Below are 25,001 nucleotides of genomic sequence, written 5' to 3'. Positions count from 1 at the left end.
CTGTCAAATGATTCATACGAATTATACAAGCCTATGCGTGTATGCGTGTGTTGGGATTGGGCAAGACCAGAAATGGTATCGCGATGAGCGTGGTAGCATGAAAGTGTTTCCTCGGCAAAAAGTGTTTTTCCGCGAGTAATCTGCATCGGTGGGAAATGTGCTTGGTGAGAAAGAATGCTAACATTTGACCTTATTTTGGGTATAATAGTTCCGTTCCAATAGATCCAGTGTTTATGTGCGAATGTTGATGCATGACTACAATGATGACTAATTCTCATCGGTTCCAAGGTTTGGTACCACCACTTTCTTTCGTGTGAAGTTCATTTAGTGCAATCGGGAACGTGTGAGTTGAGAAGCTTCGTGAAAAAATCGATAATCACTCGCGATTTGTGTTGCTAAATTTTTCTCAAATTCGAGAGAAGCTAACGTAGTGTGTGTGAAGGTGAGTGTGAGAGAGTGCCCTGAGCAAAAGTGAGCATTGCTCGACTCACTTTACGCAAGATGAAGGGTTCGTGTAACGGTAATGTACGGTATTAGTGGTATTATCGTGTTCCTGATATAATGGAAAAAAGTTAAAGCGATAATTTAAATCATTCGCCTCACAATCTCGACGATTTCTAAAAAAAATTATATTATTCAATGGATTAAGTAAATGGAAACTGTGCGATTTTGAGTACTGCGGCAGAACTGCAACATAATGTATCCAAATTGGAGAACAGTCATACGAGCCCTGTAATATCGCGCACGCAGGCTCATTTGGAATTGAGAAAAACACTTGATAATGCTGCATTACGACATTCGAGCAGTTCGTTCGGCGAGTACGCGTGGTGTCGTCGTCGCGTGAAGATATCGATTTTCCTTCCGCACAAGGAGTTGGTTTTTCCACCGAAGCCCCTGTGTCGCGACGATTGCCAAGTACTACAGCACAGCAGTGAAATGATAGGTAGTTTTGTGAAAATGGCCAAATACTGAGTGTGGTGTGACAAACCGAATTCGATCCCGAGCAGTGTGAAGACGGCGAAAAAGTGAACCCGCCCTATTATTCCGGAAGCCGAAGGACCCTTCCATAGACCGCACATTCCTCTCGTTTTTTGCCCGATAATTTTGTTCATCTATTCCATATCTAAAACTGGAGGAAATGTTTTCCAACTTAATCAAGAATTAGTTTGCGAAAAGTGTACCGATTGTGAAGGTGCGTTGTTCAGGCGCAACACCAAGAGCGGAAGGGCATGTGATTTTTCACCGAACGGAAATACGACCGAAAGGGCACACCCCTTCGACGACGGCCACTTTGCGGCAACACCCCCGTACGTCAGGCGCAACCCATTGTGGTTACTTCGTTTTTTTATTCTCTTCTTTTTCTGCTAACTGGCCCTTTCTTTTCGTGAGCGATGTGTCATGGGTAACTGAGATGTCGGCGGTGTGTAGCTGGAAAAGTGGTCGTGGAACAGTGCAACAGCACATGTCGTTGTGTACGCTCGTGCACCAATGATGTACAGTAGTGAAAATGCAGCCTTTCAATCGCAGGAGCCTGATTCTTATCTATTATCTTTAATCATCGAGTAGGCGCAGTGGTGAAAAGGTGTGAAAGAGTGTGAAGAGTTTAGGTGGTGCAAATTGCAATCGTAGCGGCTACAGTCAGTGGAAAAAATAGTGGTTTACAGCTCCCGAAGATATATTGTCCCATCCCTTCGCGAAATAGCTTGCTCGACCATCCCGCGGTATCGTTGTCCCAAACCTCATCAACCAAAACGGGAAACTAGAGTGTGGCCGCCGATCGATCGATCGAACAAGTCTCAGTGAGTGCTGGCCGCATTTGCTGCAGTGCGTCCAGTGGAATAGCAGATTGGAAAACCGGAGACTTCACGGTGTGCTGGTTTCCGCGGAAAACATCGAACACGGCCGAAAAGATAGCGACAGATTAGAGGACAAACAGACGAACATACCGACACGCACACATACCACCACATATACGGTGTACATTCCCTTACAGGACGTGTGTAGAGGGAGCCACCGACGATAAGAAGCGGTCAAAATGACGAAGGACAGATTAGCAGCCCTGCAAGCGGTAGGTTGTCCTTCCATTTGATTTAAGTTTAGAATGTTTTGTGTTTGAATTATTATTTTTGGTAATCATTTACTATTCTTCAGTTTTTCATCGCTGTAAAACGTTTCGGCACACAAACTCACACACTAATTCACTGATAGAATTTTTCGATTAGCAATAATCGAAAAAATAGCTATAAAATGTCCCCGATTCTAAACATTTTATGATTTTCATCGCACATCAATAGAACAGATAGATATTACACAAAATCAGCTCTGTCAAGAAACTGTAGCATAGGTGCTTGGAGTTAAATGTCAATCGGGAACTTCGATTCGATTCATCGCTGTACGGATGATAGTTCCCTGGGACGCATAGCAAAGCGACCCCACCCGGATGCTACGGGACTCTCGATCACGGGACGGCAAAAGGGCGACAAAAGGTGGGCCAGGGGAGTAGACACTCGGCGAAACTCTTCCTCTTTCCCCATTCTTATTCGGCCTACCCATGGCACTTGGCGGCGTGAGAACGGGCTATACTGCGGCCATGCTGTTGCGTCGGGTTTTTGTGTCGGTCACGAAAAACCACTCACACTTACGGCCGATCGCGTGAGCATGTCGGCAGTAGCGTAGTGGCTGACTCTCTCCCATTTTTGGCATAAGGTCTTCGGTAGTGGAAAAACAAGCAAAAAATGAAAAGAAAAAAAAAGAAAAAGGCGGTATGAACAAGAAATCGCACGATAAGGAGCTCCAGCTCTGTTCAGGCCAAGCTCAATAACCGAGGAACTAATTTGACATTGGATTGACGAACGCCGGTTTTCAAAGCACGCATGAGGGTTAATAATTAAGATATTTTTGCGCTAACGTCAGACCATCGGAAACGGGTTCTCCATTGATTCTCCAAACTTCCTAGCATCGTTCCTTCCGGCATTCGGGTGGCACAGCGGATTTCGCCCATGAGACGCACGTGAGACAGGAAATGCCTGCGGCCTTTTCCGACGGAACCACACCAAACTGAGAGCAAAATGGAACTCTTTCCTTGCTCTCTAACCTTTCGTACGATGCAGATTTTGATTGCGAGTCGGTTAATGTGGGTGGTAGATTTTCCAGGAACTTACCATGTGCTACATTAATATCATCAGCATTCGTTGCGTTCTCTCTATCTATGTCCTCGTATATCTCTCTCTCTGCATTGCTCTCTCAATTTATCTGTTTCAATACGTGTGTTTGCTAATGTAAAACAGTCAAAGACAATTAGCGTTTTAAAAGATGTTAGATACAGTACCTAGGCGTGCTTTATTCCATTAAAATGTGCCTGGTAACATTGGATTTTGCTATTGGGACATATTTCGCCGTTGACGCAATGTGAAAGCTTCCATACCAATGGCCGCAGGATCGTTGGGATCAAGAGGCTCTCCCAGTTCAAAGGGGCTCCTCTCCATTCTCTGCTTGTAATTGACCTGAAACAGCAACCTAGCGCTTTATTGTATACTATTTCATGAATGAAAAACGTGAATCAGTACGTTACAGTGGTTGTATATATTTGTAAGCACGTTTCCGGATCAATTGTCTTTTCAGTTATCAATGAAACGATAGGGTTAAGTTATCAATAGAATCTGCTTTTCAACTACTAATCATTTTTTTCGGTTACTGCCAGCTTCTCTGGTAAGATAATAAGGAAAGCGTTAGCTGCTCTTGAAGCATATCTATCACAACATAGCGCACGTATAAATTGGAAACAGAAAAGTAAATAATGCCTTCACCACAGGCCGTAGTGCTTATGTGTTATGTGTATTTGCACGTTTGAATAACATTTTTTCTTATAATATCAATTAATATATTGGATTCTTGCATTCGAAACAATTGATGATAATTCATTGTTTAAAAAAGGTACATTAAAGAGCGCGAACAGAAACACTATTGTCTATAATCTATATCATGCGAAAGGAGTAACTGTTATTTTAAATTTTCGAAAAGAAAGAAAAGTAGGATGTTAATATATGGAAGAACGCTAGAATTCCGGATGAAGGAGCAAGAGCGAGAGAGCAATAGATTATAGAGTGAGCGTCCGCAAGGGAAAAGGGGGAAACAGAGGTACAGACGGATATAGTTTCAGTTGTTACGAACTGAAAGGAAAAACCGTGCCTGAAAAGCTCTTCTACACTCGTTCAAACGCGCATAAATGCTGTCTCTCTGCGTTTGCATTGCGCCTGCGCAGTGTGTTGGAAACCGTTTCCATGTATGATTTGGGAGGGATGGAAGAACTTTGAGACAGGTAAAGAGAGAGAGCATGAGAGATAGAGAAAGATAGAGGTAGAGAGAAAGCACAGTAGGCGAGCGAGAGTGCGAATGTGAATAAATTCGCAGGAAGTGAAGTCGATTTTCCCGTTTCTTTCTTTTCCTCCTGCAGCTTCGTTGGCGAGAATTTACAGCGTTTCTACCGCATGCTGCTGTGGAAAACCTCAACCTCAAATAATGCATTTTCTTTCTTTTTTTGTTGCTGACTTGCTTCATGCAGCGTGCTCTTCACTTCGACTGTGTTTCGCATAGTTGTTGTCTCTTCTGCGTATGCGTGCGGGCAGCGTGAAAATGCTGCTGAAAAAGCATTCGCAAATGTGCGAATGAATTTTGTAAAAGAGTCAATGAACATGAAGTGGAGAGGTGGGTCGAATGCTTCTCCTACTGTGGAGTGTGTGGGGACGCAGGTCCTTGCTGAACGGAAACGGACAAATCATCGCCCACGATGACCGCGGGAGGAGTAATACTCTCTATGAACTATACGTGCTATATGTGGAAACCGGCGGTGGTGGCAGATTGCCAAAAACAACTCCATTCAACAACTAATAGATATAGTCCGGCTAGCAATAGGTGCTCATGAATATTCAAACAAGAGGCAAATATGTTTTTAAGGATTGCTTTTACCATCATCTTATAGGGTTGAATGGCGGTGAAGCATAAGTTCTATTCGCACACACATGCGATTGGGCTATTTTGTCTAAAACCAAGAAGAGCATTGCAATCTTTCGCATTTGGACTGTTAGTATGTTTTTTTTTTGCATTGCCAGAAGCATATTAGACGTGCAATGGACGATGTAATGTGTTGGTGCACTTGGTAAAGGATTGCATAAACAGTAAATGCCGCTAGCGAATGCCGACAGCAGATTTGTACAAAATGATCGCTGCATCGTTGAGTGTCTGTCAGGGCGAATATGCGTAAGTTTTAATTTGTGTAGGTAATTAGGCAGCAAAGGCAACTTAGGCAAAACGTATTTCATAACACAGCCCGCAGAGAGCTCTCGTGTCATACAATACTCTAGAAAATGGTTTATTTCTACATACTTTTCGATCTGTTCGAGATCGGTACAACCTGCAATTTAATGGGCGCCGTTCTGTTGCAAAATGTCTCTTGGTTAGCTATTTGGCTCCATAATTGTATGTGTGTATACATGTGTATGTATGTTCTTTTTATCTGTGCTTGTATGTGTATTTAAATGTTGTATATTTGTGTTGTTGTCTGTGTCTAATGAAGCGTTTTGTCTCATTTCGGTGTTTAAATGTATGTTGCCGTTTAAACAGATGTATCATGTTGAGTGGCATGTGTGTAGACTTTATCCCGAAATCCAAGCCAATCAGTATGATCGGCTACGATCACATAAGGTCGGTCGATAAGTGAACCATTGATACGCCTGGCAATCATTTTAGATTGACATTTGACTATCCAGCACCTATGATAGCATAAGCGAAAGTGGATCTTCAATCTAAAAATTACATTCATACCACAATCGTGTGTTCCACTGTCATCTTCCTATTAGCTGTAGCCTGTAAATGTAACCAAATGTCATGGTTGAACAGTAGTGTCCAAAAAGAAAAAGAAGTAAATACATCCCATATGTGTAGTTTCTATTGTCCTCTTTTGTTTTAATATTTTTGCTTAGTTATGGTACCTACCCTGCTATGAGTTGTAATCACTCTCCTATTTGATGATTGTTGTAAATAAATGTACAAATAAATGTTTTATTTTATTTTTTACTTTCATAACATTTCTGTATTCTTCTACTTCTACTACTACTAATACTACTACTACCACCACCACCATCATCATCATATTTGCAACAACTACCTTCTCTACTACTACCACTACTGTAACTACTACTACTACTACTCCTACTACTACTACTACTACTACTACTACTACTACTTCTACCTGTACTGCAAAATGAACCATCAACCACCACCAAATATGAATCATCTTCCTGCTATCGTGTCCATCTGAATGTGTGTAATCGTTTGTGGTTTTGTGGATGTGTTTTGTTGTGCAATCTAATGGAAAATATAAATGACTAAAATAAATTCCACCATCACCACTCTATTGTACAATGTGAATAAAAAAAACTAAAGGATATAGAGGTTAGTTCACTCGGTTTTGTGTAAACGATTTACTTACTTATCTTTCTTTTGAAACCGCTTTCCTTTCCTGTGTTCTATTTTGCATGCTCTAGTGAGTTGAAAACCTTCTACCACTTCCTTTCCTTTCGCTCTTTCTGTAAGCGTGTTTTTACGATTTGAGTCCTAATGCAAATTGAATTAAGTTATAAACCATAGATGCTGCTGAAGAGAGGTTGTGTTGCATTTTTTACAATTTGTTTGATGATTTAATTGATGAAAAGTATGTTGTTTTCTACTGCTTTATTGATCCTCGTCCTTTGCTTGTGTTGGCATGTGTTTTGTTTATAGTAAATGTGCCCGCGGAAGGTGAGTTGATAAATTGTGGTGTATATTTTGGTAAAATTAAATTATACATATGCATGCGGTTGCTGTACAATGTACTCCATGTGAGAGGAATGTTTTAACTTCTTAAATATTTGTCAACAAGGAACTGTCGCAAGCAAAGAGCAACGGACAATAATTGTAACAGCGCCGTAATTCGGCTCATGTTGCAAGCTCATCCGCAAGCCTCCATGTCGACCTCGGCATGTCAACAGATGAAAAATTCATTCGTCACTCAATGACTAACTGTTGATGTCAGCATCTTCTCGCAAAAAAAAAGAATACAAACGCATTCACGGCGACACAACTGTTGCGGCTATGATTCATTCGCCCGGCTTCGTTGCTTCGACTGGCAAAACTAGACCGATGGGAATACAGTGGGGCGAACGCTGATTGAAATTAAATTAGTCCCGCATTTCCCATTTTTGGTGTGCTGCTGACCCCCAGAGTCAAGGCGTGAGTTTTTCCTTTTTGGCGTGGTTTAACAGATGCATGGCCAACTAGCTTTGCAGCTGTACGAATCTCCCAGCAAATGTGGCATATTGATCGTCCTTTCCGTGTTCGTTGTATGAAGCTAGTGACAGCAGCAGTGTATGTTTACCAATTGACACCACCACCATGGGGTCCAGTTTGGAGCTCATTTTTCGTGGCCTTTCCTACGCCGCACAACCCAGGCGGGTGATTCAGCACGGGTGTCAACGTAGCAACGTAGCCGTCTTCCCTGCAAGTGGTTGTCGTTTAACGCGCTACACAGATTATACAGTGTTGAACGAACGATATGATATAATTCATATAATCGTATTTCCCTTTCGTAGACCCGTATCTTGCCATATCTTGTTATGGCAAGAGTGAACCATCAAGGAAAAGGTAAGGTCATTGTTGCTACAATTGTGGGGCAACTGTACTATGCACGGGGGGGTTTTATTGCTGAGATAGGACCCAAACAGAGACTGCTGGAGTGTGTTTTATCTGTGATACTTTTTTTTCCTGAAAAAACAAATCAAACGATACACACAAACGCATTGGGCGTAGTCTAGATATGACCGACTCACTCACATACACACACACATGGAATACAAACAACTAGACCCGATTCCAGCCTAGACCCGTCACGCGTGATAAGCGACCACGACGATGATGGTCTAGGCCACCAGGGGTCGGCAAACCAACGCAGCACAAAGATGCACAATTTATAAAAATACCATTAAAGTTTCACGTAAATGGCACAATTAAAAATCCCAGCGTGAAAATGTATGATAGTACAAATAGCAGCCAACAGGGCAAGGAGCAGAGACCACTGCCGACCACTGGTCTAGGCGATTACTGCTGTGATTCCACCGTGCGTGCTGTCGGAAGTTAACCATGGCAACACAATAAAACTCTCCAATGATGCATTTATGCATGCCGTATCACCACTCTGTGCCGACTAGATCGGGCTTGTGTGGGGAGGCAGTGCCACAGCTCGGGCCGGTTGACTGACGCTTGACGTCAACCTGATGAGCGTATGAATGTATTAGGGAAAATACACATTTTCACGATTCGGCCCGAGATTGATTGTACTGAGAGATAAGCATGTTTTACAATATGCTTGTGCACATAATCGTGTGCTAGTGCGGTGCAGCGGTGATGAAGGAGACTCGAATCAATAAAACACACCAATGTTGTTCGGGAATGCTGGCTACCAAAATAGACGCGATTGAACGAGCGTTTACAGGTTTTTACGCCCGCTCCTTACATTACCCAGAACGTACAACCAACCGGAGTCTCTTCGTTTGCCACATGTGTGTTGTATCATACACAGAGACGAACGACCTTACTGATGCCCTTGGTGTAATTCGCACTCTACTCCCACTTCCCCCCACAATTTCCCCCACGTCTGCTCGTTGCAGTGAAGTTGCTAAATGATTTATTTGTGTTTTAACGAACTGAAAATGAAGGGTGTCATGGGGGGAGGCAGAAACATGGTTCAAAATGAACAAAAAAGTAACACCCTTTTGAAAAAGTCTACGAAACGATATGAGTGAGTAGTGATGATGCTGGTGGTCAAGGGCGAACAAAGTTCAATTTCCTGAATTTCCCGTCTGATGGGTTTTTGGTTTCGTGTTGTTACAGTACTGTCTACTGGTACATTGTTATCGGCAAAAATGGAATAATATAAAGCACAGGATGTTCTGCGACGTTTGTGAAACGAACTTTGGATTTCCGTTTTTGGATCGGCTTTACAAGAACAATCCAAACGGGGAGGAGGTCCAAAGCTTCTTGCTTATCGTGACGTAGATCCGCGTGCGTGCTGCATGACCAGGTATAAAGGATATAAGGTTTCCAGTTTTTGTCGTCGCCGTTAGGAAGAATACCGCAATGCGTTATGGATCGGCGGGCGGAAGGACTGTAGAGGGCTGTAGAGAGCTGTGTGTGTGTGTGTTTGTGTGCAGAAATCGGTCTGCAACACTCGTCCGCGTCAGCGATCATGCGCACTGCCATCTCATGAGCCTGCTTTTCTGGAATCTTGTGGTGCTGCTGACGTATCGATGGTACGTGTCAAGATACCGCTTTAAGGCCATCGGATGACACTGGTGTGCGAATGATTCGAAATTGATGGCCAGAAAAAAAGCAAATACCTCGGCATCGGTTGTTGCTGCTTACTTTTTTTGCCATTCAGCAGCAGTGTACGCCAACTGCGTATTGCAGGGGGTCGATCACTTGGTTATGGGGTTAATTTCGAAGGTGGGACTGCTTGGATACCGCCATTCTCACAGCACTGCTGGATGGAAATGAATCGCTCTCTTTCTCCGTGCAGTTCTGACGCGCTCTCTCTCTTCCTCTCTCACACGCACACATACAGACAAACCAATACATAGGCTTTTCGCATGTTTCATGGTGTATGTTTGTGTATTGTGTGTATTGTGTGTGCCGTCCTCTCGCGGTAAGAAATTTTAGTGGAAACCGCGTCATGTCACGTGGGAATCTGTGCAAGACGCTCCTCATCTTTGGCCCATGGTTTTTGATTGCTTGCAGTTTTTTTGTATACTGTTGGTAGACGATGCCTCTGAAGCGTGTACCATTGCTAGGAGAAAAAGCAGTATACCTATTTTTTGATAATGATTTTATTTTTAAAACACAGTTTCGATTGGAGGAACTAATATGAAAAACACAAAGAACAAAACAAAGACTAGTTATGATAATATATGACAGGCAGTGCAATATTGGACATCGTGAACAGTGGTGTATTTCACTGTTTCGTGGACGTTGTTCTTCAGTCTCATTCAGTTTTATGATTAAAAGGGATGCTGGAGATACGTATGGCTAAATTTAGCCTGTGATAAGTTGATCACATTGCTCCACACTCTCGTTGCGCTGTAGATGTTGAGCGTAGTGGATCGAATTCCAGCCATATTTGCTTGGGTTATGGTCATGCAAAAACAATCCCACCGTTTGTACTCTCTTTTGCACCAATCTCCTCCGGCAACATCTCCGTGGGAAGATGAATGCCTCAAGCAGATGAATGAATTCCTTCCATTGTTGATAGCAGGTGATGCGTACTGCACTTGACTGCACTGGTAAGATGAGATGCTACGAATGTTACGCGGTTGGCTATTCAAATCAATACATTTGGTGTGGTTTATTTTATATATAGTTTTAGTTTTCAACATTTTTGACCAAACATGTCGGAGCTTCCATTTGCTTGTCGCTCTTGTCGCAGTAAATGACGATCGGCAGAGGACTGTTATATAGCATGTGGATATATTAAAGTTCTAGGTTCTATTGTACGGTCTCATTAATAGACATAAAAAGAGAAAAGAAAAATAAGGCCACAAGATGCAACGCTTAGTCGTCGTGCAAATGAGCGGAAAGGCATGCCGCAAACAAACGAGCCGTCAATGTTGCTGGCTAAGAATGGCAGCTAATAAAATATTAAGCTGATCTCTAAAACTGTGCTCTCGTCTATACTGCACACTCGCAATGGGCCAAGCTTTATGAAAAGGGAATGATAAAGTGGTACTCTTTGTATGTCATCTATTTATAGACCACTCTTTATCGTTATGCGTCCAAGGAGGAACTGTTTTTTACTCTAACGTTTTTCGATAATCAAGGGAAACAAACGCTACAAAGTAGTGATGAGTGTATGTACATTTTAACGGGAAATATGCATTGTGTGCATAATTCGTTATTTTATCTTTTGCTGATGGAGACGCCTGGTGCTTGGTATGAAGGATATTTTTAGTGCAATTGCTTGCAGGAGTGTGAAAATGGGAGCACAAAGCTTCCTTACAACCGGCTTATTTATTTGACTGTCTATATAATAATCATCAATGGAAGAATCTGTAATACTAGCTCGAAATAGTCGTCTGCTGTTTATAAACAACGGGATACTTATAGATTAACAGGCGATATATTACTTTTTTAGGCAAGATAGCTGTACAATGAAGCAAAGCGTGTGTACGGGTGGTAGATGCTGATATGATTGACGTGGCCAGAAAAGCTGATATGTTAAAATCAAGCGACACAATCGACGTCACAAAAGCAGGCGGGGCCCCCTGCCATTAGCAACGACGATCTGCTTTTGACGTCATCGATTATGCATTTAAAGGGCATCATGTTTCGTTTGTTTTGGGTAAGCAAGATCAATACTCTGCTGGAATGGAATGGATTCTTTATTTGGAAGGATCTTTAGTGGAAATTTTGAAACGATTGCCATTTTTCATACCTTCGATTAATAACACTGGCTGGAGAGACAAAAGACAAAAAACAGACATTATCCAATAAATTGTTTGGATGCGGTGTGTGTGGAAAAGTTAAATGATATGATTTAATTGGACGCTCTATCGGTAGAGACGGAGAGACTGGTGGCTCGCAACTTTTCCATTAAGAGTTTTTGTACACACAAAGCTGCAACTGTAGGCGGTAAAGCGCTATGACATTTGGATCTAGCAGCCTGCTTCCTTTCCTTTTTTACCCCAAGTCTCTCTCTCTATCTGATACGCATCGTGCCATGGCTCTGTTTTGCAAATCGTTTGCGCGCATGACACTTTGAACGTTGGGAACAATGAAAGAAGTTTTCTCACAGATCGCTGGCGGCGGTGGTGGTGGTGGGTGGTACACATTGTGGCCGAACACCCTCACGCACGCTCGCTGATTATTATGTGGGCGTCGGCAAAGGCTCTAGGGGATGTAGACGCAAATGGTAAATGTTAATGTAAATATCAGCCGTACATAGACCACCGTCGCATGCTTAGTGCACTTCGCGTACTAAGGGTGCGGCACCGAAAAGTGTGCGAAAACTCAGACACTATGTGCTAGCCAAACGCACATTTCTGATGATCGTATTATTCATTAAGGTATTTGTTGCCCTAAATGTAACATTTCAACAATGGCTCGAACGCGGCGAAGGTAAGAAGGAGTTTGTAAGTGTTTTTGCATGTTCGGCAGCAAACCACAATATATCGATTTTGTAGTTAGATGTGCTTTTAGTGCTATGCTTTCCTTTAAAGACCGTTTTTGTGTTTTGAATTGTTTTGGTTCTAATGAAAAGTTAATAAATTAAAGTCTAATGTGAAGCATACAATGAGAATGAATTTGTTTTTAACAGCTTCCAAGGTTTAATTCACTATTAAATGAAAGTAATAATGACTGTGCGTTGAACTACTTCCGAGCTATTGTCCCATGACATATGTATAATGATGGATGATGAATTAGGTTATTTTAAAATCCCCAAAAAGGGTTAAGAAACCAATATCTAGAAGAAAAAATATCCTTACTTTTATGGCTGTAACACAACTTTTCTGATTAATGTAGGAGATAAAGTATTGTTTTTGTTACTTGATAATGTTTGATGCTTTTCTAATCTGCATAATGAAACAGATTTTAAATATTTTTCCATAATTTTCCTGATATACGTATATTTAACCATAGCGGGTTGTATGAAACTGAAGGCTTTAAACAGTTCATGAAGAAAAGAAACTAACAGTACAGTACGTAAAATTATTAATATTTGGCTTTATTTGGCCCTTTTTCTCATCTGCACTACTATAGGCACAGAGCGATGATGAGGACATGCCCGAAGATGTGGCTGTCCCGGTGGAGGGCAGCTTCATGGAAGATTTCTTCAAAGAGGTGGAAGAGATACGGATGATGATCGACAAGATTCAGGCTAATGTCGAAGAAGTGAAGAAAAAACACAGTGCCATCCTATCGGCCCCACAGTCGGACGAGAGTAAGTGCTGCTGATGCTAGTTTTAGGACAGTGCGTGCAAAACGCCGGTAAATAACTGTTTATGCTTTATTTGTATCATGCTTTATTTCAGAAACTAAACAAGAACTCGAAGACCTAATGGCTGATATCAAAAAAACTGCCAACAGAGTAAGAGGGAAGCTTAAGGTATGTAATGCTTCATGTGCAGGAGCTGTGCTCACACCAGCCGACAACAATGAAGGAAAGCGCATACGAGTAATAAAAACAACTTTTGAAAACAGGGTATCGAGCAAAACATTGAACAGGAGGAGCAGCAAAGCAAGTCGAATGCTGACCTGAGGATACGAAAAACGCAACATTCGGCTCTGTCGCGCAAGTTTGTCGAGGTCATGACGGAGTACAACCGGACCCAGACGGACTACCGAGAGCGTTGCAAAGGAAGAATACAACGACAATTGGAAATTAGTTAGTCACAAATTCTCATGCCACTGCAAGATTAACTGCTTCTAACCCATTTGTTTGCACTCGATACTTTGCAGCGGGTAGAGCTACAACTAACGAAGAACTGGAGGAAATGTTAGAGCAAGGAAACTCAGCCGTCTTCACGCAGGGGGTAAACGACACAGTCGCGCGAAGTGCATAAGAGTGCAGAGAAATGTGCAGTGCTTAATGCATTTCGTCGTTTTCATCAGCTATACAATTCTAATCCAACATCTTTTGTCTGGTTTTCGTTTCTGTCTTACTCATCCTCTCGTGTATATTCTGTAGATCATCATGGAGACTCAGCAAGCCAAGCAAACGTTGGCAGATATCGAAGCTCGACATGCGGATATTATAAAATTGGAAAATTCAATTAGGGAACTGCATGATATGTTCATGGATATGGCTATGTTGGTTGAGAGTCAGGTAAGGTTGACAGTTGCTATGCATGGCTTTTGTATCATCCGCTCTTGTATGTGTGTAACGTATCTCGCAGTAGCATCGTAAGAAGTGGAATGAAATATCATCCGTTTCGCTTACCCTTGTATGACGCACGGTCGCAGAGAAAGTCCTGGGACACGTGTAATAAGACACTAGCTGCATTTACCAGTGTTGAGTTTCAATTCAAGATGGATCGTATTTTTGACACACCTAATTAATCCAATTTTAATTGAGTATTAAACACTAAGCTGAATTTGTTTTCCTTTCTTTAAAATGTACATCAGATACAGTTCATGGCATTCATTAATAGTATATATACCCGTGGGCACCAATCCATCTACACTTTTGTTTGTTGTTTGTTTGATACACCTATTACAATTTGTTACAGGCTCGATCATACATGGTGTGAACTAAAATATCGTTTTTTGCTCAGTAACGAAAGAATTTAAGGGGTGTGATTTGACTACGAAGATTCGACATATTGGTTTATGAGCAGTAATTAATTATAAATTATGGCTTCCGATTTACGATTCCAAACATACCAAGCATGAGCATAAATATTGTGTTTATTTATTTGTCATTTTTCTTCCACCGTTCTTTTCCTTTCTAATTTTAATATCAGTCCCTTATGTTAGAGAGAACTCATGATAACTTTATATTAAATGATGTTCAACCCCACACCATTACGTTGTTCTAGTAGAGTAAAAAGTTCTTAGTTGCCTGATAGCTGTTCCAATACCGTGGAACTTTAAACCGGTTCCACGGTGTTGTTGAATACAGTGTTCAGATGCAGATTGAAAACATCATCATGCCAGATGTGCTGGTTCAAACAGGTGCACTCAGTGCACTGGGAGACAAAAGGACTTTGCGTTGATCCTCAAGCGCTACTTTGGAGGCTAAGGAGCTGCTAGAATGATTAGACACAACGAGCTAGCTACGAATTACTGTTAGTTGGAACAATCCAAAATACGCCCGAGTAACATCGACGAATAGTTCTTCGTTTTAGAATGTACAGCTACTAGTATGAATGGTAACACGCCTTAATGGCCGATCTTACAGCCCAGCCCTCTGCTCAGAGCTGGCTGCCTCGAATGAGATCAATCATGTTTGAACTGAATTGTGAAATTTGTTGTACGATTCCATTGTTCGATTATTGTAACAGATACGCCTATCTGTTGCAATGTTTGTTTTGTATTGCTACGTATTGCATAATAGATAGGTGGACATTTGTAAATCGATGTATCTTTCTATCTCTATTCCTACCTGTTTCGTGTAAAATCTTTCACTGTGCGGTAAAACATTAAGTCTTGTACAAATAGGTTGTAAAAACTAAACCAAAGTATCAACTTCTGTCGAAAGCGTTTCTATGTAAATGTTGTGTATGCCGTGTATGTATTTGGATGACAAACTTGTGTTGTACTTTAATGTGAAACTCATAAAAATTGCTTAAAAGAATTCCTCTTTATCACCTGACTATAACGCACCGTCTGTATGTGTGTATGTATTAACTAGCTATACCTTCGTACCACCTTGTAAGCTAAATAATCAAGCCCAGTTGAAATGCTATTGTGAAATTGTTGTTTTAATTGATGGATACCATTATTAGGTGTACTTCATACAAAATAAACCCATACGCACATTCAGCGTAGTTGAGTGTTCACATGTGATCAGTAAATACAACATTCCTCAGTATACAGCAATATATGCAACCACAATCACAAGACACTAGTAGTGTAAACTTTTCTCAAAAAGATCACCGGTTACGATAAGTTCGTGAAGAAAACTATCATCCAAAAATACTACCTCCTTCTTCTATAGGGTGAAATGATTGATCGTATAGAATATCACGTCGAACATGCAATGGATTATGTTCAAACAGCGACACAAGACACAAAGAAAGCGCTTAAATATCAAAGCAAAGCCCGCCGGGTGAGTAAACCAACAGACTTTTTTGCTAATTTTGTGTGTTTTTTTCTTTTTTTTTCTTTTCATCCGTTTATAAAATCCTCGACCTTTGGGATGTAATCGTTGCGTTTTGTATGTCACATGCCATGGAAAATGATGATCATGTCGGGGCAAACAAACATGCGCGATATCCCGCTAAACCGCTCATGACCCCTTACCATTCCTCTATCCGTTGATTCCTTTTACTAATAATAATGTTGTATGTAAATCTAACTGGGGATTTGATTTTTGTTTCATTTTTTTGGTTTTGGGTTTATGTTAAAAAAACATTGCACTATAAAATGTACTGTTTTATTATTCTGCATGATATTGATCCAAAATGCCTGCCTAAAAATAACGTTTTAATTTCCTTGACACCTCCAACTGTTGCTTGCTGTATTTTATACGCCTTTTAACGCATTGGTATGTTATGTTTTCATTATTTAAATTGTTGCGCATGTGTGTGAATGGTGAAAATAACCGCATTGAATGTGTGATTATGTGCGATCGGGTGAATGGGTGATAAATAATGTATGTGCGTTTAACTCTGCTCTGCTCCGTTGGATATGGCAATATAAATCTTGTTTCCCTGGAATACCTTGTTTGTTGGATGATTTTTACTGGTTATTTGGCATATTCCTACTCTCGTCTTAACAACCGTCTTGTGTGCACGAACGGCCTATTGGATTTTCTACACTGTTGGCACTAATAAATGACTATTGGTCCCGGTCTCGCTGCTATTAATCACCATGACCTCTGACACAACTTTATTTTGCTACAATGATGTCTTTGTTCTTCTCCCTTTGCGGGTTTTGCCGAGTTTGTCTTCTCCGCGGAAAACTGGCGACCACAACGTCACCAACGATAATGCATCCGCATCCGGGTTGACTATCGGTAACTGTACTTCTACCTTCCGCAATGGTTCTTATACCGCTTATACCGGTGATCGTTTAACTACTGACACACCTCCTCGCCTACCATGCCGCACCAAAAATCCTCTCTTCCCCTTCCTACTTCCAACTATCGCAAACCGCGCCAAATCCAAATCCTCGTCCGACTTGCGCGAAACCAAATACGAACCCCCCACCCGCAACGTTACCAATCCGCGTCGAAATGGGATCCAACGAACGCCGTCCCCAAATGACTTCCCCTCTGAACGTATGCCACTACCCCCCGGTCATTATGATGATATGGGGATCTTGTCATGGTCGTCCACGTCAAATCTGCACCGTGATGCTGTTGTTCGTTCTGAAATCGGTGTGCAACCTGCTGCATCATCTTCGGCCGAAAGGGCGAAATGGTGGACCGAATTGAGTATCATGTGGAAAACAGTCGGGACTACATTACAACGGGCCAACAAGATTTGGTCCAAGCCGTCAAGTATATGTCCAAAGCCAGAAAGGTACGTTTGCTAGGCCATGGTTGCCGCTGCCGATTGGGTCTTGTTGGAACGTTTTTTTGTTGAAACTAATCAATGAGTCAATAGGATTATGAACACGTTTCACAAATTCGGTACTAGTGGCACTCTAATTCAACATGGGAAATATAACATCAACTTATTAATCTCATAATCATGGTACAAACTGAATTCCTAACAATTATACTAATTGATTATTTTATTAACAGAAATAGTGTTAAGTTTAAAGTCAAAAGTAATTTCCGCACTTTGATTGAACAAGAAGAACAAGAAGAAGACTCCTACCACGATAAAATATGTCCAATTTACGCCAATGTTTAAAAGGTTATATGGGAATAGACATATCGACTATCCACATGGATGTGAAAATTGTTAAGTTTAATCATAGTTTTCGTTGATTATTCATGTAAAAATGCTTGTGTTTGTTGTGTCCGTCCACGTTTAGCTTGTGTCTTGTCTCTAATGTTCTAGAAGAACGCAAAACATGCAATTATATTTGTGGAAATGGTAAAACGGAAGTTCGGTGCACTTTTATAGTAGTAACAACAAGTCAATAATGTGTGGTTATACCTGGCTGCACCAAAACAATGCTTTGTGCTGTGCCTGGTTGTGTGCTGTTTTGTGAGGTTTGGGTTTGTCATTGTACTTCACCTACCTTTATTTATGTCCATTAATAGTGTGCATAAAATATGCAAATGTGATGTATATTTTCTTGTCATATCGAACGTTTCCTGAATTATCTATTTCCATTTCCTTTGTTATTGCATTGCAGAAAAAAATCTGGATCGCGATTTGTGTTCTTATAGCTATTATTATATTAGTAGTATTCTTGGCAATCTACCTAACATAATCGCACTCAAATACACATGGGAAACAGTAGAAGTAAAAAAAAGAATGACGGTGAACCGAGCATAGCTGATGAGATGTGTGATGATGGTACATCGCGGAGAGCGACATGCTCACACTTGCCCCATCGGTATGTTTTCGTGGTGTGCTAATGTTACTAAGAGGATGTATGTTTTAGGGAATGTATTCTGCCATATAAAAAGGCAGAACAGGTAAAGAAATGTGAAAGTTGTGTAGAATTCGGAAGATAAAACTTCATTTACGTTATGCACCTTAATGCATACTCATTTTCGACGCATCTAATTTGTTGGAAAACATTTGAGTTTGTGAAATCAGTTTAAAAATCTTACTCTTAATAGGATTAATCCTATTGCAATATTAATAGGAAATTACTTTTCTTATCAGAAATGAGTCTGAAAAGAGTCTGGTGAATTGTTCTCTTCTTAATTGTGGTGTTTTTGTCAACAGCCAAGCAATTGTTGAAGATAATATTTATAGATAATAACCTAACGATTAGCATAGAGCTATTTTGCATGAAAATAACAATCACGCGTTCAAAACTTACAGTTTTCGTCATATATCTTGGATATTAATCTTCTAATTGTTTTATTTAGTTGTTAAAATGGTGTTGGGATACATACATTTGTAAGTTTGCTACGGAGAGGAGGTTCTTATTTCGTTTCTTTTATTTTCTTTTGTTTTCCAGAAAAAAATCATGATAGCGATTTGCCTCTTTGTTACGGTCATCATTCTGTTACTTATTTTTCTTATTTAACCTAGTTTCGAGTAAGCGAATTTAAAATGCCGTTCGTAAACATCAGTCAAACATCGTTCATCAGGCCAATCTGTCTGTCGGCCTGTATCGGCATATATGTATCGTTATCGTATGTTATCTATCAATAATTATCAACATCAGCGGACTTGCTGCAATCCATTGCAGAACATTGCCTAACGTTCAATCGTATTTCGTACTAAATTCCAGAAGCGAAAAAGGACAACTACAATTTGTTGCACAAAAATGATAATGCTAATATTAATAAACTATTGTTTAACTCATCCAAAATAATTGCCGCTCCACTATGCTATGAACCGCGATTTCTTCAACCATGGAGAAATAGGAAATGGTTTTAAAATTACAAGACCTTGCAATTAAAAAACCAAGAAATTCGCATTTACTTGTGCTATTCACGATACAAAGGTGTGTAAATCTTCACACAAACACACGCAACTGCAATGATGAAATGTTCACGGGCGTCCTAGCCTCGTGTCAAGAGAATGTAGAATTATATGAAAGCTAAGGGTAATATGAAAATGGTATAGTTCAGTTTTGTTAATATGCATGTAACTATTTTATTTATTGCCACCCAAACCCTTGTCATGAAACAGTAAGTGAATGGCAAAATCAGATCGGAAATACATGGTTCTAAGGCTTGCGTGATAATCGTTTAAAGTAATGGTTGACAAGTGGAAGGTCCTTGTTAAAAATCTGTATAAGAATATTCATTATCATTGTTAATAGTGTCTAGTAAAACTCTTATACTGCTGCGACTGGTATGCGAGTGATAAAAGATGAACAATATAAGCGACTCATGTTTCATAGAATGTTGTTTCGTTTCTGGTAAATATACTTTGCATATCGTTGTGTATTTTCGTCCTCCGGTTCAGGCTTGTCGGGGTTTATAAAGGTTTACTAGACTTAGCTTTGTATCTCATAATCGGAAAATGTGAACCTTTGCTGCGTGGCACAATTCGGATGTGAATCGAATCATGCCCTGCGTATAAAAGAACGCTCTGGGGGGGATTCTGTATATATTTCTGCATTTAAACACTTCGCACAAACTTCAGTAATGTGAATAGTTTTGTGGTAAAACATTAAACGCAGAGATACAATGATGGCGGTTCTAGTGCGAAATAAAAGAATTAAATTATATTTTAAAAAGTTGTTTATGTCAAATGTGTTTTTCAGCATGTAGTTTTTCTTAAGTATGAATGGGGGTGTGAAAGAGTGCATGATGCAATCTGTTGTTTTGATCGTAATATAAAGTGCGTGTGTGATATTGTTTGCTATGTTATTGCCTTTTTTGATACAAACTTACAACACCTAAAAATAAGTAAACTGGTCAGTTGTGTTCTGAATTTGAAAAGATTTGTATATTGCACAAATGTACTCAAACGATATGTCGTTTGAGACCTTATTGAGCAATTATTGGCACTTCAAATAATCTCATAATTTAAGAATGTGTTCTTTTTTCTAGCTTACTTATATACATACCAACACTATCATAGTTCACGATAGTAAGCTATGAAGAAATGTTGCATTTACATGTGTTTTGAATAACTTACTAAAATGTTTATTTTATACCCATGACATATTCTATTGTTTTGCATGTTGTATCTTAGTATACTCTTATCTTTCGAATATTAGTATACCGTATTGGTTTAATGGTGCAATGTTTTGCAACTAACTTTAAGTTCCGTTTTTTTGTTGCTTTGTTTAAAAAAAAACTATATTCCTATTGTATATGGGATGTAACAATTATAAATATGCTGGCAAGTAATCCAATGTATATCACTAAATCGAACTGTTTCTCTCTCCCCCGTCACCAATCACCAACAAAATCACACAAAAAACACACAATGAAACACCTCTAATGACGTTTGCTGATGTGTTGCACTTCCATCTCTGCAGAAGAAGATTATGATCCTGATCTGTTTGACCGTGCTCGGGCTGATTGTTGCATCCTACGTCAGTAGCTACTTCATGTAAAAGGAACACTAAGATGAAAGATTGATGCACGGATTCCGCATTACATACAAGGCGTGAAACATTGCGGCTATGCGTTTGAAATCTCTGACAAACAACAACAAATCAGTGTTGTTACACATCCATACACAACCGGTAAACAAAAGGATTGATTCTGGGAACTGGACATAATCTAGCGTAATTTCCATCGTAATAACACAACGGCAAACGACCAAAAATGCTTCATCCAAAAACAGAGAGAGCGTGAGAGATAGATAAGAAAGTTAAAGCGAGAGAGAGAGTGTGTGTGGGAGAAAAAAAAGAAAAATAGAACGCGAAAATGAGTACATTTCTTCGTAGGTTATGTTGATCACTGGAGCAATATCGAGCAGGATATGTTTGCCATATCTACAAAATAAACTCAGCAGTTAATTGTATCGTTCATTGGGAAGCAAACAGAACAAAGAGAACCACACAAACGTATTCGCCAACAGCGGACTCCTACAGGCGATGAACAACTGCATTGCACAACTGCAGTGTGTGTGTGTGTGCGCTGGTGTGCATGTGTACCGATGAATGGTGCCTAGGCCGCATTTTCAGTCCAAATCCGTACCAACAATCTTTCTGTATTTTTAGTTTGGTATTGCATTCAACAGCTTCGAACTTTCGACGACGATTTAGGCGAAAGAAGGAATGCAAAAAGAAGCAATGTGTGGCCGGCAGTAGTACTAACATCGTTCATGTTCAAATAGTCGTGTACTACGAGAAACTGCTAATAAATTGACTGCCAATGATAATGACAGCACAGTCATAGAAAGAAAGAAAGCGATCTCTATGGAAACCAACTACGCTACGCAGATTTGATCGTGCCAGGTGCATGGAGCTAAAGTAATTGGAAGATTACTAGCGGTAAACTCCTCCTTCCGAATTGTTTGCGACTATTGTCAACCAGTTTCCAATTGTGCATAGTTCAGTAATTGCGGATGTCTCAACTGAGCCGCTTCTTTTTCGCCAATCTCTGCATCCTTTTGTTTACGTATGGAAAACACTTTTGATGCAAGGTATGGCTATCATCATCGCTTTTCAAATGCCATCATTCATATTGCACCGTAAAGAAGAAAAGAACTGGTAGAAAACACAAGTGACGGTTGCCGTGCAGAAGCGATTCGAAGCCAATGTGAAAGCCAATATGTAAGAACAACAAAAGAGAAAGAAGAAACAATCAAATAGCTCCGCAATCAAAACAAATCAAACAGACGAGGAATGAAATGTGAAGAGCATCAGACCGGAGTACATTCAAATGCCACATAGAAATTAAATCAAGATAGAAACGACATAACTCTTCAAGCGCTCCAATTTTATCTTACTACTCACCTCAGCACAACAGTGTCTATCTCTTTTCAAGTATATGTAAATTGTCACAGGTACATAACACATATTACTGTCAATTTATAGTGAACGTTTTCCATCACTCACACACTCACACACTCACACACGATTCTTTCGACATCACATAAATTTATAGAGTGTTTCCAAGAAATTGTATTAAATAGTTTTTTGTTAGTTTTTTTTTTTAATTTTATTATTTATTCAGAAATGCAGCTCACTAAAGTCGCTGATTCGGTTTTATTTACGTGTGCTCAATTGTCTGTGAGTAGTATGAACTTACGATAGCGGATTTATTTGTGATCCATAGTTTTTTAACAATCAATTATGAAGACATATAACTTTAGGCTAGTTGCTGCTTATGGTTTTAGCCACAAGAGATTTGTTCTGCAGGCTAGAGGTAAATGGAATTGAACGAAAGCAAAGTCTGTTCTTGTTACGTTACGTATTGCAAACGGTGCATCACGGAGTAGGAATTTCCATCCCCTGATCCCCCGATGGCTTTAGATCGTACAGAATATTAAGCTACAAGCGTGTTTGCACTATGTATGTACTAGCAGTAGTTGTAGTGTGCAAAGCAATTTCGACCACGTGGCACTATTAGCACAACACGAGTGCCCTTTTTGTACAAAGCAAAAGCAAAAAAAGAAGAGAAAGGAAATCGATTACCACCCCATAGATCCCCGTGTTCTCCTGTGTACAGGATTTAGTAAATGCTAATCGCTAATCGAAGCAAGAGGCTGACTGTAGCGTAGAACAATTGCATTCTCCCCACATTGCTAGGTCGAATGTAAATAAACAAATGTTTATGTTTAGCAAAAGTACGCACACCGAGCATAACTTGTGATCAACTAGAAAAGAATGTCAATTATTATTATTTTATTTAGTGCGATGCAGAACTCTATCCTTGGTTTCGAACGCAAACACAACGCCCACCCTTTGTTTTGTTTCATTTCCGCTAGAAAGGGGGTTATTGTTTGAGTGTGACATATGTTATTGTTAGTGTATCCGTTCTCTGCGTTATTAAATGCGATTTAGTATAAATCAATCGGATTCCTTGTTTCTATTTATTTTATCTTACATTTTCTTTTCTCGCGCGCTGACCGACATGCTCATTCTCGTAACGCCTGTTCTCCTGTCCGTCCGTGCGTGCGATTCATCAACAAACTACACACCATCTCCATACGAATCGAGCAGAAGAAGATCATTATTCTGGTATGTCTAACCATTCTACTGATCGTGGTTGCATCAACCATCGCAGGCTACTTTGGTTTCTAAGCAATCTTGCCTTGGCAGCGGAGTAGTAGTATCATGCAAGCGCAACAATCCAATGCGCCCACTGAAGGGTTTTGCGCAATGAAAACGAACGGTATTTCCATACTCGGTTGTGCAAGTACACTGGTAGAGACACCACCGCTTCTTAAAATATGCAGCTCTGCAGATACACAGGCCTCCTGGTACAGTTGGTATCCTGGGACAGCACAGCTTAATTGGGTGCAAACGTACATGGCTGTTAAACGTATTAAAATTGACCTTATAATATGAACCGCTACAATCACTACAATACAAACAGCATAAAAACTATCACATTCCAGACTCTGCATACTCTGGTGGGAACTCAATATTTTAAAAATGTAAACTCATTCATTGAATTCACATTGGCAATGCTAGCATAGGTTCCAACGTTTGTCCCGCGTTTGTAAACTCTTAACAGTTAAAGCAAAAACATAATCATCATGGTACATAAAGGTGGCGTTTCTCGACTCTTGTCTAAAGAATGAGATAAAATGTTGTTTCCTCTGATAGGTGGTGTTTATGTTGTTTTGCTCATGTGCTCTCGGTCATCCTGGGGATTCACAGTACTAGACTCTCGAAAATTAGCACAAAAGTCAGCAGTACATTTTTAGCAGTTTATATGTTTATTTACGACAAAATCGTGTCAAATAGGCCTAGAGTAGCCAAATCTACAGAGGATGTTTTGCATAGAGATATCTCTTTTAAAAAAAAGTTTGTCTGGACTTATATTTTTTGATGTATCCTTCAATTTACGTTAAAGTGAGTATATTGTTTATGTTACAGTCATACCCACATGCACACATACACACTTACACTGCATTTCAAGTTCAAATAGTACACATATCTTTCAACATATTCCTCATCGTCACACGCAATCGAAATCGCTATGAAGCATACTAATAGTATTCTACTTCTTGCAGGTGTCGCCATACTTGCACATACTGCTGTGCGCAATTATTCTTGATAAATTACAGAACGTTACTTGCGTGTTACACCAGAACCAAGAGAAAACAAAATCGCGATATTACCGTGTTCAACATGCCATACACAACCATCAATCCATCCAGCAGCAGCAGCAGCAGCAGCAGTGGCGGTTCAGAAGCCGAACGTTCACCACACGTTCACATTGACGTTTGCTACTGACGAGTTCAATCGCATTCATCGGACAGGCAGGCAGGCAGGCAGGCAGGCCGGACCCATAGCAAGTAACGTCCGATGCTCGTTCGACAACTTAAACAACAGCATTCAGAACAGCAAGCACAATAATGGTCGACTGAACGCCGCATCCCATCGTGCCGCATGTGTTGTGAGCTCGGTTATTGTCGCTTGATAGTGCTCTGCAATGTACCATTTGGTTGCCTTTTTGTTTGGGGAGTTCTGGTGTAGCTACATCGGCATGGCTTGGTAACAACAAAATAACAACACAAAGAAAGAGAGAGAGAGAGAGA

At 40.3% G+C, this 25,001-nt stretch overlaps 1 protein-coding gene across 10 annotated transcripts; it reads left to right on the top strand.

The window, feature by feature from the left end:
• The first annotated feature begins 31 nt into the window (after positions 1-31).
• LOC120951338 (syntaxin-1A) lies at positions 32-25,001 on the top strand. 10 transcript variants are annotated; one of them, XR_007451842.1, is made up of 10 exons: positions 32-164; positions 1,567-2,068; positions 12,841-13,021; positions 13,113-13,186; positions 13,282-13,465; positions 13,540-13,613; positions 13,769-13,906; positions 15,740-15,850; positions 23,455-24,312; positions 24,474-25,001. XR_007451842.1 is itself a non-coding variant. In XM_049605351.1 (9 exons), the coding sequence occupies exons 2-9, from the start codon at positions 2,036-2,038 to the stop codon at positions 20,893-20,895; spliced, it is 873 nt and encodes a 290-aa protein (XP_049461308.1). In that variant the 5' UTR covers positions 32-164; positions 1,567-2,035; the 3' UTR covers positions 20,896-22,172. The 10 variants fall into 10 exon arrangements, 5 of the variants coding, with proteins under 5 accessions (XP_049461308.1, XP_049461312.1, XP_049461311.1 ...); XR_007451845.1 differs by having other exon boundaries at positions 39-164; positions 1,528-2,068; XR_007451846.1 differs by lacking the exon at positions 32-164 and adding an exon at positions 217-288.

Source organism: Anopheles coluzzii, chromosome 2 (genome assembly GCF_943734685.1).
Source record: "Anopheles coluzzii chromosome 2, AcolN3, whole genome shotgun sequence".
Lineage (NCBI taxonomy): Eukaryota > Metazoa > Arthropoda > Insecta > Diptera > Culicidae > Anopheles > Anopheles coluzzii.
Note: the sequence above shows the minus strand (reverse complement) of the source record. Positions and strands in the feature narration are given on the sequence as shown.